This window comes from Lipophrys pholis, assembly GCF_963383615.2.
Source record: "Lipophrys pholis genome assembly, chromosome: 15".
NCBI lineage: Eukaryota > Metazoa > Chordata > Actinopteri > Blenniiformes > Blenniidae > Lipophrys > Lipophrys pholis.
In genome coordinates, this window is record NC_137642.1 from 25,379,968 (window position 1) to 25,394,633 (window position 14,666).

At 39.1% G+C, this 14,666-nt stretch overlaps 1 protein-coding gene across 1 annotated transcript in view; it reads left to right on the forward strand.

The window, feature by feature from the left end:
* LOC308120496 (attractin-like protein 1) overlaps positions 1-14,666 on the forward strand; it is a gene marked incomplete at both ends in the record, with an annotated part of 279,677 nt that overhangs the window by 107,894 nt on the left and 157,117 nt on the right. The window contains one exon of the mRNA XM_080481128.1: positions 1,193-1,286. Within this exon, the coding sequence (XP_080337254.1) occupies positions 1,193-1,286 (94 nt within the window). The remainder of the gene's footprint in view (positions 1-1,192; positions 1,287-14,666) is intronic.

Sequence of the window (14,666 nt, forward strand, 5' to 3'; positions counted from 1 at the left end):
GAGTCTTGGGTCTGATCCCCTGGATCCTGCTCCCCTCCTGTCAGGGAGAAAAACAGACGGCGGCAGTATGTGGTGGCTACAGTAATGTTGTTACACAGAGAGAGAGAAAGAAAGACAAGAAACAGAACCTCCAAATGTAGAGTTACTCCCTTTAACGGGAGAGAGAAAATCCCCTAACTAAAACCAACAAGTGTCCAGATTAACATTGTACTGCTTTCAGTTGAGGACACAAAATCCACGAAGACCAACTGCCGGTTTTCAGTTACATTCCAAAGACTAACAAGAGTCAAGACACTTTACCATCACTTTAATTTTGGCATGTGGCAGGGCCAACAGGAGCCATAATAACTAGATATTATCTTCAGCCAGGCACATGTAAGGTTCAAGAGTCAAGATAGTAATGTGCCCCATATTCAGTCAGGGACAGACCAAAGTCACACAAGAGTCAAGAGGGTTAGGTGTCATGTTAAGTTAAGAACAAACTAAGGTCAACAGTGTTGTACTGATTTTGGTTCAGCAGACAAACTCATGAAGGTTCAACTGTCAGTTTTCAGGTTTTCATATACAAAGACCAACAAGAGTCAAGATAGTTATCAGTCAGTTTCAGTTACAAAGGCCAGCAAGAGTAAATATAGTTATGTACAATTTGAATTACCCTCACAAAAGAAAAAAAAACTCAACTAAAAGCAGGTATCTGTGTCTGTCAGAAAACACACGTAGAGTCTAGTAAGAGTGAAGATAGCTAACTTCTCATTTTTAATCCATTAAACACAAAGGCCCCCCAAAAAGTTAAGATTGATATTTTCCACTTTAAATACAAACAGTGACACATTGCACGAAGGAGTCACACAGAAAAGAAAAAGAAACAACATATAAAGTTAATAAATAAAATAGTTTTTACACTGATTAACAGGAAAAAAAAAATCAACTTTTGAACTTTTGATTATATCCTTGTCCATCTAAAAAAGAAAAAAAATGATAAAAATGTGTGAAATACAGTTTTGAGTTTGTATAATTTTAGATATTAATATTTCTGGGACATATTTGAAACTGTGTTTTCTCTTAAAACAAGTTGGTCAGTACTTGATTGAATGATTACAATTGTGTTTAAATAAATGACTTGTTGCCCTTTGGTGGTACTAAATCACACATAACAGTGTTATAATATGTTTTGTATTTGTCCTCTTTGCAGCCTGCAAGTGTAACAGCCACGCCAACGTGTGCCACGTCAACACCGGGAAGTGCTTCTGCACCACCAAGGGCGTCAAAGGAGACCAGTGTCAGCTGTGAGTACTCGTGATTGAACACTCATCCAGGCCCTGAATCATTGAGCCATCCGATTACAAGAGATATTTATATATTTAGCCAACGCACCCGACACGCAAACGATGCAAATCACAGTGACAAACGACTGGGTTTGACTTTCAATGTTCCCACTTTTGGAGGGTTTGAATGTCGGGGCACTTTTTAAGGTCAGAAAGTGACGCGAATGAGCTTTTTTTTGGGGGAGCATTTCGAATGATTGACGAATGTCTCGTGTCGTTATTCTAAATGGCACCATAGAGACAAATCAAGGAAAAAACAAAACCCGCAACAAGAAATCTATCGTGTGTTTAATCTGCCGTGCACAGCAACAGAAACAGGTGGAGGAAACGGCCTTTCTCTTTGTTTAACCTGCCATATCACCTTTTTATCTGTATTGATTACGAGCAACGCAGATCACATGTGGACACAGTCGTCTGTTACGTGGATCATAATCCTGCTCTGAGCCTCTATTTACTCCGTTTCTGCTCTTCTGGTTTTTTCCTGACTGGGAAAACATTATGCAAGAGTACACTTTATAGCTGCTGGTCATTATTGGTTTGTTTTGTTTCTTTCATATCAAAAAGAAAAACAGTCAAGCTGAGGAATTAGAAATTATGCTTTTTTTATTGGTTGTAAACGTGGTGGGATGTTCTGCAATTATATATATATATGTATATAAGAAATGTAAAAAATAAAACTAATTCTTTAAAAAAAAAAAATATATATATATATATATATATATATATATATATATATATGGGTATATATATATGGGTAAATTATGTCGTATAAAAAAAAAAATATATATATATATATATATATACAGTATATATATTTTTTTTAAAGAATTAGTTTTATTTTTTACATTTCTTAGGCCCCATTTACACGCAATGTTTTCAAGTGAAAATGCAAAACCTTGCTAGCATTTTTGGGGTTTGTTTTCATGACAACGTTGCTTGGAGCCACTGAAGACGCAACATCCTGAAAGCAGGTTCCATGGTGGAACTTTTTGGAATTGATTTTTCTCCATGGAAACAGGGGAAAACTCATCTTTTCTGAAATGCTACTCAGCCCTTCTGCCATGCAAACATGGAACCTTTATGATTCAAAAATGTAAAAAAAAAAAAATAATAATTATATATTGATATAAAAAATGGAAAGGTAAATAAGATAAGATATCCTTTACTTATCTCACATGTGGAGAAATTTGCAGTGGTACAACAGGATAGTAAAAAAGAAAGAAGCACACATAGCAGAAACTAAAAAAACTGATAAAAATATAATATGATAAAATAGAAATAGATATTAAATATTATGCACACGGTGCATATAACAGATATCTGATCATCATTAGTTGACATTAGGTCTTAAACCTTTGGGGATCTTGGTTCGAATCTCAAGGAATTTAATCTGAAATCTTGAAAACATATCCATGGTTCCACCTGTAGTGACCCCTTAAAAAATATACATATATAATATCAAAAGAAATGAGTCTAACTTTATTTCACCTTTAAAATCTTGGCTTTGTTCATCTCGGTCCTCAGACCTGCTGAACCTGCTGTGGGATGGAACTCATTACACAAGCATTCAAACCCTCAACTTAAACTTTGACCAGATCTTTTTTTTTTTTTGCCGACCTCGACATAACCTCTGCTCCTGCTCCGGGAGTCACACGGAGGGCAGCGCCGCTCGCGCTGAAAGACTTTTCCACATGTTTACTGTCGACGCCGATCAACGAGAGACGACGCGTGTGCGTCGCCGACGTGACCTTAGATTCCTCGCCGGCGTTTCATTTCAGTCAATCACTACTTTTAATGGTCTTTAATGTTATGCTGTTTTTTTTTTTTTTGTTGTTTTTTTGATGGACCCTCCGGCGCTGAGCTGGAAGTTAAGTGTGTTACTTTCTCCTGAAAGATCAGCTGAATTATACTGATAAAAGTGATGAATTTATTAAGTAGAGGAGACGGCTCCCAGTGCCAAAGGCTATTATATAATGTCTGTGTCCATAAAGGTTGTACGGGTCGTAAATTTTGACACCGGTCCAAAATTTGCGGCTGTATGTGCCGCATGTGCTGCGACCGCCGTGTGAATAAAACAGGATGGGCGCTTGTTTTGGAGGAGAAGGCGTGCAAGGACATCACACCTTTTAGAATGCGTCATTAAAACTGGGCAAGGACGCATAAACGGCATTAAACGTCTGGCAAGAAATCACCGAAACCCTGGCGAGACTTCAAAATATCTGCAGGCGGACGTAAAAGTGTTTTTATTTTTAATTGATATGCAGATCGACACGTTTCTCAAAACTGTTGTATGTGTAGAGTGATGTTCAGGATCTTTAAAAGTCTGTTCGTGCAGTTTCAGGAACTCAAGAGGATTTTATCGGAATTTGACGAAGTATTTCAGACAATTCAAGTCAGGCCATCGCACAGATGGCAGAGCAGTTTGGCACGCTGATCCTCATAGTCTTATTCAAAATACACACCGAGACCAGAGTGGCTCAATGGAGGACAAAAACCTCGTGTGGCGGCTCTGTTACCATCAAGTCAAATTTTGAGATTCTATAGATGAAAAAAACATTCAATACAGATTTCAATACATTGTACATTTTTTCATATGCATGGACAAAGATTCGGAGGCTAGTCGTATTTTTATTGTGTATATTGCACATATGTACTGTATATTGCACATTTCTGGGTTAATCTATTGTTATTGGATGATTAATCTGTGTGCCTGTCGCTTTAAGAGATGATGCACAAAGATTTCTATCATAGACACTATTAAAAAATAAATAAATAAATATATATATATATATATATATATATATATATATATATATAATGGTGTAGGAATAGTGTGCCATGAGTTTGGTAACAATATGTCAAAATGTTTCCGTAGAAACCACAGAAAACAAAAAAATGTACCAGTCAAAGCAGATGTGATTTTGGTGAAAATTATACTTCTTTAAGTATTTCTGGTACGTTATCGTCAGCAAGTGGCAGGCACAGACCAAATTTTGCCTGAAATGTTCAATTTAAATAGTTTTTTTTATTCTTATTGTCTTTTTCTTTCCTGGGATTTTCTGCGCTTTGCTAGTCCTGCACCATTGGGAGCACGTACGCAAAAATATCATCAAAATTTGCCAACAAATTTAAGAATAGTAGGAACCATTTCTGCAAAAATGGCCAAAAACTGCAAACAGAATTTCCAGTCAAAGCGGGTGAGATTTTGGTGAAATTTTTACTTTTTCTGGTACGTTATGTTACGTAGTCCCGCTGGGATGGGGAAAAACTCAAAATAGTGGGGATACTAGTCAGTAGTGAGCAGCAGGCACACACAAAACATCTGGAATGTTCTTGTTATCATTGTTCTATTTTTTTTAATTATTATTATTTGGAGTGAAAAACACCGCGGGAGGACAGGTGAGACAGTATTTTCATTCTTCTGTGTGTCTTGAATGTTCAGTAAAAACTGACAATGAGTCTCACTTTGACTTTGACAACGTTCTGCTCCAATAAGTCTCCTCTTATAACGTCTTCTGTTGGTTTGGAAACCACAAATGTAAAAATGTGAGATTGTGAGATTGTCTTCGTAAGAAATCAGTACAGTGTCAAGTATGTCTGTCTCTGTCATTGATTTTAATTTGACAGCTGGGCTTCCACCCTCCATTCCCGAGTTCGTCCCTTTGCTCATTAATGCTTCACAATCTTTTCTTCCCGATAAGAAACAGAATCGGATTGGGACTCAGGCGGATATTTACCCTCAACGTTTTTATGGCTGCAAGTATGAGATTGTATCACGTCCGATACAATCTCACTGTGAAGAAAATATGAATTATATAGATTTTTTTTTTTTTTAAACACAGCTTACTGTGGCGTTTACTTATATTTTCCTCATTCGTTTCACTTCATAAAGGGAAGTTTCCAGTTTTATAATTGACATTTTAAACCTTTATGACCAAAACAGCCATAGTTTTGTGACTGTCCACTAAATGTAAATTTCCTGAAGCCACAAAACATGTTTAACCTTTACATTTAAAACTTTTAAAACTTCATATATATATATGTGTGTGTGTGTATAGTACTTTAGGATTGTAAACATTTCATTACATTTTCAGTTGATTTTTGTACCTGATTTTAGCAGTTTCATCCTTCTTTTACAGCATTTTACAAACAATTTTGACATTTTAGAATACAATAATAATACTTTATTAATCCCAGGGCAGAATACCTTTAAGCATTGGTCCACTCAGAATAAATTGAAAGAAAGTTAGATATCAAATAAGATAAGTCATGTTTGATAATACGACCAAGGCTTAACTGTGACTAATAAAAGGATATATATATATATATATATATATAGGATATATACACCAAAAACTCCAGGATTCTATCTGCTCCTTCATAGCAATATCCCCCCACAACGCGGACTTTCATCATCTTTGTTTATCACGTAAGGCCTCACTACATGGCTGACATCATAACTGCTGAGGCCACTAGAGGGCGGTATAAATCATTCTTCAGTTTTTGCTCCTATCCTCAAGAGATTCTTCACTTCGACAGATTTTAAGTGTCTGGAAGTCATTTATATATAATTATCAAGATCTATGACGCTTCGAAACTAAAAACAGGCGTTCAAATCAGTTTTTGGAGGATTTTGGCAATTTTTATGTCATGTTTATTCACTTTATTGAAGAATTACAAGTTTTAGTGTCTCCCCTGCTTCATACATACAGTTTGTCTTGTTGGTGTTTTGCTTTTATTAAGTGAGTTTACACAACTGAAAGAAAACACAGTTTAAGTAATTCAAACTAGAGTCAACTCCCAACGTGAAAAATACCAAAAGATGGGGAGAAAAATCAAAACAAAAAAACCCTGAAATTTGTTTCAAAACTGGCATAAAGAGAGCAGTGATTACGCTTTTGTACTTCAAGTACAGCAGCATGAGACAGCTTAATTTAAACATGATGGCTCTTTATTTTGGCCTCTGCTGTGTCGGGCTCTGCAGAGAATTACTTTGATTAGGCGTGAACCCGCCGCTGACACAGGGTCACATCAGGTGGTTAAATATAAGAGCGAGGGTGGTTTCAATACTGTTTCAAGCCTCCTTTCGTCTGCTGTTGCTCCAAAACTCCCCCTGAATTCTGATCAGCTCTCATTATCAGGAGCTGAACCAGATCTGCGATGGCCTCTGGGAGGTGGGAGGCGGAACGACGGCCAATTTTAGTTTAATATTTGAAAATATGAATACAGCAAGAAGAAATGTTGATTAAAATATCTGATAGAAGTGTGTGTATTTTCTGAGCTCCAAAGAAAGCCCGAGGCCATTTGTGACATCGCATTTATCACAATAAATCTCCTTGTGCTGAAATAGGCTTACAATGGCCCTCAATTCGTTCCTTTGTGGCAGCCGGCTGGGAGACGCCGCAAAGCTTTTTAAAGTCACAGAGTCCTCTTGAGGAGACGCAGCTCCTCTCTGGATCGCACTCTGTTCATTTAATAAGGCTTTTTCTTTTTTTCCAATTTTTTTATCCCCTCGAAAGCTTCACTTCTCCTCTTATGAAGGGCAGCTCACCTTTTTCTGAGCTTTCTTTACAACTCAATCAATCAACCTTTGTGTGTGTGTGTGTGTGTGTGTGTGTGTGTGTGTGTGTGTGTGTGTGTGTGTGTGTGTGTGTGTGTGTGTGTGTGTGTGTGTGTGTGTGTGTGTGTGTGTGTGTGTGTGTGTGTGTGTGTGTGTTTCTGACCATCTAACGGCATATTAGTCCATCTTTTAATGGCTTACAGTGGTTCCGGATTGTGGGTGGGCCTCTCGGCCCCCGAGCCCAAAACCATAAATCTTTAACAGCATTTTTCAAATATACAGTTACATTTTCTTAACAGGGTGGTTCATCGATGTGCTTTTGGAAAACTTGAGCTCTACAGCAACGGGTAGATGAGATTTAGCAAACGTTTTGGCACACAGACAGGTAAATTTTATTTCAGTTTGATTTTGTTCTCATGCCAATGTAACTTATTGAGTCGACCCCGGAGCGGGAGAAAACAAACCTCACAGTTTGTGTTCTCAGTTTGAAGCCACCTATCTGGAGCAATAATATGCAGGCTCGTTCCATATTTTACTTTGATTTGGTTTTATTTAACACAACAATCACTGTCGGTGAAATACAACTTTGTCTAAAGCTCCGTTTAGACGTTTTCAATTGAAAATGGAAAACTTTTGTTGTGTTTTGAGTGTCGGTTTTGTAACTTTATGATAATACTCTGAATCCATCCCCATGGAAACTGGGGAAAATGCAACTTTTTGAAAACGCAGAAACTGTTAACAACAATAGGTGGCCGTGTTAAAAAGTTGTGCACATACGCAAATATATAGACAACAAGAGCAATCAGATATTTATGACATCTGCCAAAGGTTGACCTGGACTCAGGAAAAAAAAAATCCAAATCACCTCCAACTTTTAAAGTTGTTGTCAGTGTCCTAACATCCATCAGTGGTGAAAACTTTGTGAAAATCTGTCATGTAGTTTTGACGCAATCCTTATAAGCCTATAAAATGAAATCCGGATCCAGAATCCAGATCCGTAGTTTTATAGTCACCTGGAATCCAACCTCTTTGTCTGTCCATATGAATTTCCCCTTGTACTCGCCATCATTAACATTTATACCGTATTGTTCTTCGCGCGCATGTATGTGTGGTGTTATTACATAAACCGACAGCACCCACTAGAACGAAAACGCAAAAAGGACGCGTTTTCACTTGAAACGTCGTGTAAATAGGAACTAAACCTATAGTTAGAAGAACTAAATGATTGTTTAGTGAAACACCCACGTAGTAATTCATGATACTTTATTGAGAGATGGTACAAAACACATAAAAACACGCGGAATATGTGTACTTGTGTGCTCCGTCTATAGAAATGTATTTTCAGTCTTTGCAGGGTAGCACATTTAACCACACAGATGAGGCCACGGTTGTGTTGATTGGAATTCCACTCTCTAATGTGTCAGACACTTTGAAATGAATAATACTGCAGGACTACAACACGCTCTCGGATCAAATGTATAAACAATGTGAGTTTGTGTGCAGACAGCATCATGCACGAATGAAAGTGGTTAATCAGTTGCTCCAAAGTTGTCTGAATGTGGATGAAATCACAGTTTTACAAAGCACCGAATAAGAAGACGGACCTTCCTGTTCGGACCCTGTTTAGCATTAGTAACTTTGCTGGAGAGCCAGTGAAGGACAGAGTTGAGTGCTCATTGGTAATGGGTTTTTTTTTGATTACGGAAATATGCTCAAGGGCGGTTCTGAGTCTTGGACCTCTGTTTTATAGAAAATCTCACAGCTTTGACTACAGTGATACCAGTTAGAAATTTAAAGACCAGGAAGATTGATTTACTACATAGATTACGCCTTCAGTTGTGCGAAAGGTTACAAATTCGACAGTATAAGATGAAACTACAAAAACTGCAAAGTAACTTGGATGAAACCACTTGACACAAGCCACATGCCTGCCTCGTACACAATGAGTGAAGTAGTAAGATTCATACAAGGTCCATGTTAGTTAGTAAAGATCCAATACCAAGTCTTCCATTGGCGTCACAGCCTCAAGTGATTCAGTTAGCACAGGGACGAATCTTCAAAAGGGGTTTTACCAGAACGATTACGACAATACTGTACACTCTTTACATATTTACCTATTTGTGTTTTTAAAATGACATTAAACCGGAGTACGTGGAGAAACTCCATTCATCCACAGAGAGAAGGTGCAAACCCAAACAGAACTGGGTACTTTTCATTGTCCAGCATGAATGTTTTGGATTAGCGTTGTCGTCAAGATCACTCGAGATCGAGACAAGGCAAAGACTTAAAGGGCCAAGACTAATTGAATTGAATTCAACTTTATTTATATAGCACCAAATACAACACATACAAGACCAAGACCTCGAAGGGCCAAAACGGAGTCAAGACCAAGACCAGAGCATCCCGAGACCAAACCTTTCAGACGTAAAAAGAATATGTTGGGTAAATTCTTAATCATAGAAATGATTGGCAGCAGATAAAACACAAATGAGCGGCTCTCAGTGTCCAGGACGGCTTCGACTGGTGGACACCAGAGATCTTCAGGAGGTCAGCTGGGAAAATGTGGATGCCTCTTCCAGCATGATTTCCCCTTTTAATTTTTAAGGAATTGATTCAAGTAATAAGCAAAGGGTTTCCTAAAATATATATTTTTTAGAACTGAAGTATGACAAAGACCAATTAAAATCATAAAATTAACTATTACTAGCGAGATACTTCAATTCAAACTACAGATCCTCACAACAATGTTTTGTAACGTGACAAACATTCCTCCCACACTTTGAAGACGCCTGATATAAATCATATAAAAAAAACAAAAAAACAATGCTGATTTTAGATAATACGCCCTGTGTATTATTTGTGTCACATCCAGTAATTGCTCCGACGTTGGAGCCAACACACGACTCACCGAGGTTCTGCCAGACTCCAGAACAAACACAATTCAGCTTCTCTAACGGTTGTTCTCAGCGTCTCCAAGTCCAGTTTTTATTGGCTAATATTCATCTACAGCCGCAGTTGATCTCTGTGGTCCGACTCTGATTCTATTATAGCGACGGAGCTTGTCGTTGTTTTATCGTCGCTCTAAACTCCCGACGTCAGATTGAAGGCGCCGCGCGGAGCCGCGCGTGGTTTAAGGCCTCGTCCTTGGCCGGGGGTTTATGGAAGAATGAGATATTCAGCATCCAGCGCTGCTCTGTGACCTGCCGCAGCGCTGCAACAGAATTCAGAAACACCAGCTGTAAACCCCGCGCGCCCTCTTTGTTCTTCACTTTACTCCTTTTCTTTTTTTTTTTTTTTTTGTCTCCTGTCATTCTTTTTCATGCCCTCCTCTCTCTCCCCAGTCTACCTTTAACGCCGTCGTTCTGAATCCTCTCCCGGTGGATCAGTGAGTGAACTGCGGGGTATCTTTGGGGATGATTCATTGTCCATATTTAGTAAAGCTTGTCGAAGGTTTAATCGCAGTGTGTTGGCTTCTTTCCGCCTGGTCACAATACAGAATTTCATCAAACATGCTGCGGCTTAAAACCCTTTTTTGTTCTTCTAAAGTCTTCCAGATGAACGTCCCATAGACACGCTCACACGATTCATCTCCCTCACGGTTACGCGAATGCTCTTTCAAGACATGCTGAAAGCCTTGGGCATTATAATAATTATATTTAGTTATCAATTGGTCTTTTATTTTATTTTTTCTGCTCAATTTGCAGTAACTCTAGCTTTTATTCTCTCACTAATTCTCCTTTCTGTGAGTTCAGCTGCTCCAAGCACACGTCCTCCATATTGACACTTTAATAGTCTCCAGAATGGGCACGTCATATTTGACATTAACTGTCAAAAATAAAAAAAAAAGTAATGCTATTGTTTGTTTCATAAATTCATTTTCCTCAACAGCTCTGATGTTACAGAACTGCATATACACACACACACACACACACATATATATATATATATATTTTTTTTTTTGACTAATTGTGTTGCAGCAAAGCTCACTGGTCATTAGACACTTTCCTTTCATCTAAAGGTCACAATTTTCTGCCACCACCAAATTACTGTCCATCAACAGAGGAGGAGGTGTCGAAACATTATTGTCCGCAGAGCTAACAGGTGTCTTCTGAAAAATGTGCATAATGAGTTATTTTTTTGCAACTAATTTGAAATATCACAGTTTGTGTGGCTTCAGGCGATTTTGAACCGTGTGACCAGCAACAGCTCTGAAGCCAAGCCTACCTAGAGAGAGGACGGCGTACCTTCCTCTTGAAGACAGAGTCCATAGAGCCGTCCATTAATATGCTATTCTGATGCACGTCAGCACCATGGGAATGGAAGTACGTATATGAGGTATCTGAGGAAATATATGTCAGGAGATGAGAGTCATGCTTGTTCCTTGTCCACCACCAGGTTAATTACCGAGACATTATTTGTCTCAGACAAGAAATCTGTCTTGATCTGCTCTGTTTGTAACGTCAGCAGATAGGATATATCGGTCCTGGTCCAGAACGATCCTGGCCATATTAAAAAAGATTCTGATATTCTGGTTTGTCCCGCACTAGAAGGTATTGATCCTGCCTGTATGCGGCGGCTCAGGACTGCTCCCGATGGATTCGTAGCTCCGTTGCCAATAGCAGCCACAAAGACAGCTGTAGACTGCCATGGGAGAAATCACATGAGATACCCGCTAACAGAAAAAATAAATCTGCAACAATCATCTCCTCTCTGTTTTAGGTGACCTGGTCCAGGACCTGGGTACTACATAAGTACCCAGGATTTTTTGTCCTGTCCGGTCCTGCAGAATCCACTCGACTTACTTTACTCTAGAGTCCTACTTTGCTATTGTTATTGATCTACTCTGAAGAAGGAACTATTCACTGAGTTGTGCGCATGTGCAAATACTTTGACGTTCGCAAAGGTTTTTTTCTTCTGCTTAATATTTCAAAACCAAAGTTGTAACTCCCATTTGCATTTTCTTGAGTTAACCACGATGGCTCAACTGATTCGGCAGGCAGAAGTGCTGTCCGATGAGATTGTTGCCGTTAGTTACTGAGAGGAGTTTGGACCAAATCAAGACGTCCCTCGGTTGCCGTCAGTTGGAGACGAATATAACTGGAGCCGAAGCCCGAGACCCCGAGGTCAGCCCGGGCCCGACTGCACCAATTATAACACCCAGCTGGACCCTGGATGCTTTTAGGTGTCCAGTTGGGACGAATTCTCTTTCGTTCTCTGGTGACACTGATGTGTTGACGTCTCTGCGGTCCAGTTTGATGGTTTGCCCCCGTTTGGGATTAATCGGTTGAGAAGACGGATGAGCATTTTGATCCTGTCTTACGTTCCAGTAACCGTCTCTGATTTAGTGTCAGTCCAGATGTCCAAGACGCAAATCAACATGTGAACGATCCAAAAGGACGTCAGACAAAACATTTAGAGTTGGATTTGATAAGAAGCTGCTCTCAATGCAAAGGGTCTCTGTTATAATGTAATTCTTCAATATTGTAAAATACTGTCTCTTTGTTGCAATATTGCTTCGTCTGCAGTGTCTCTAAGTTCTTGGGGAAAAAATGAAATTTTATATATATATATATATATATATATATAGACACACACTCTTTACCTCACAGCGAGAGGGTGTGTGTTTGTGTGTCTCTCGATGAAGTTGTATACTATTACTTTGAGCCAATGCACCACCAACGTGGATAAAACAAGTATTGAAAATGAATCTTTGAATGGATTCATGCCTCGTGCTGGGATGTTCAGACATGGCGTCGTTTCTTTCTGAGCCTCCATTGGAGAACCTTTTTTTCCACCGTGAATCGAAAACGCAGGATAACTGACTTTCTTCATGAAGAAGCTGAATCAAACCTTCAGAAACGGTCAGTGAGACGTAGAGACGATGAGGTTTACTCATGAGAAGAAACTTTTTGCCCAGAGTTGTTTCCCAACCTTGGGAAGACGCCTGGTCCTGATGAATGTCTACATGTCAAGGAAAACCAGACACTTTATCCTCATTACTTGTAGTTTAACGGCTGTTTTTGTATGTTTGTCTCATTTGTCCTTGCCGACAAATCAAGTGATCGGAGAGGAGAGACGCAGAAGCAGAGGGGGGGATCTCTAAGAACGTTAAAAACACGCCGTTTAAAATTTGTACAATCGGGACATCAACGACATTGTGATTACTATTTTTGGATCCTGGGAGTTGTTGCGTAGTGTTTATATGTCTCATATCTGAATCGTCAACATAAATCAGCTGGCGAAACTCGGTCAAGAAGGAGGAACCGGGTGTGCTGGCTTTTTGAGACTCTTCACTTTATTCACTGACGGAGGTCGAGCCGTGGGTTCTCTTCGTGCGTCTCTGGAACGTAGAACGATTACATGTGAACTGTGCTTTGAAGAAGTGCGAGGTGTTGGAGAACTACTAGAGTATATAGAATTCCAGGAATACGGTACGTAGAATCGTTTAACGCAGCGGCTTTTGACTGTATTACGCCAAAATGATCGCAGTGAAAATGAAAAAAAAAAACCCACTTCAGCTCAGCTTAGATGACATAGTTTGCTCTCTACAAAAGAACTTTAGTATTCCTGTATGTAAAAGAAGTGAAGTTTTATTGGTTCTACTAAAAATACATATTTAAGATGCATGGAAAACCAACGTTGCTTCTATTGGTTTTCTAAGTATTTTGAATATATTTTTAGTTGCCTGCACCTGTTTCAATTCAATTAAAATACAATTCACTCGTGTTTCCGCCAATTACAACAGAGCCTACTCAGTACTTCTCAATACAAATACACAACAGTCCTTCATGTATGAACACGAGCATTATGGGAAAGAACGAAACCTCTTCTTCTTCTTCTTCTTCTTCTTCTTCTTCTTCTTCTTCTTCTTCTTCTTCTTCTTCTTCTTCTTCTTCTTCTTCTTCTTCTTCTTCTTCTTCTTCTTCTTCTTCTTCTTCTTCCTCCTCCTCCTCCTCCTCCTCCTCCTCCTCCTCCTCCTCCTCCTCCTCCTCCTCCTCCTCCTCCTCCTCCTCTTCTTCCTCTTCCTCTTCCTCTTCCTCCTCCTCTTCCTCTTCTTCTTCTTCTTCTTCCTCTTCCTTCTTCTTCTTCTTCTTCTTCTTCTTCTTCTTCTTTTTAAAATTTGTTTGAGTGGTGGGACTGGTATGAACTAGCTGGAACCAGCAGATGGCATTAGTGCAACTTCACAGAGGCCAAGTTAAGAAGAAGAAGAAGGGAAACAGTCATCAGGGATGAAGAGCGCAGTGGGAAACAATGTAGATAGATAGAACCAGCAAATGGCGGTAATGCAACTTTATGGATGCAAACTGCTGTTAAACCCAAAAGAAGAAGAAGAAGAAGAAAAAGACTCCTGATGCTCCAGTGGGCCAGAATAAGAGAAAAGGCCTGAAACTGATCACAACTAACAAGTTAACAGCTCATCCACTTATTGAAGAATTGATGGGACATTAATTACCAATAACTTCCAGTTCCAGTGTCAGAGATCGAAGAGACTGAATGTTATTGGCATGATTTGCTTTTCCTCAGAGGTTTGTTCTGTTCTGTGTTGGGATTTATTAACCTCAACTGAGTTTTCTTATCAAACTAGGAAAAGTCAAAGGTGCAAATTGGCATGAAATTGCAAACATCTCGAGGTTTGAACACTGTTGGAAACATTCGGAGTCCTTTTCAAGAACAAAACTCAGCCAACGGAATAGAGAGAATATGGTCATTTTGTGCAGAGAAAACACACAATCTTCCCTTCACACTGTAGTTCACAGTGTTCCCGCTGATAATTGTGTGTC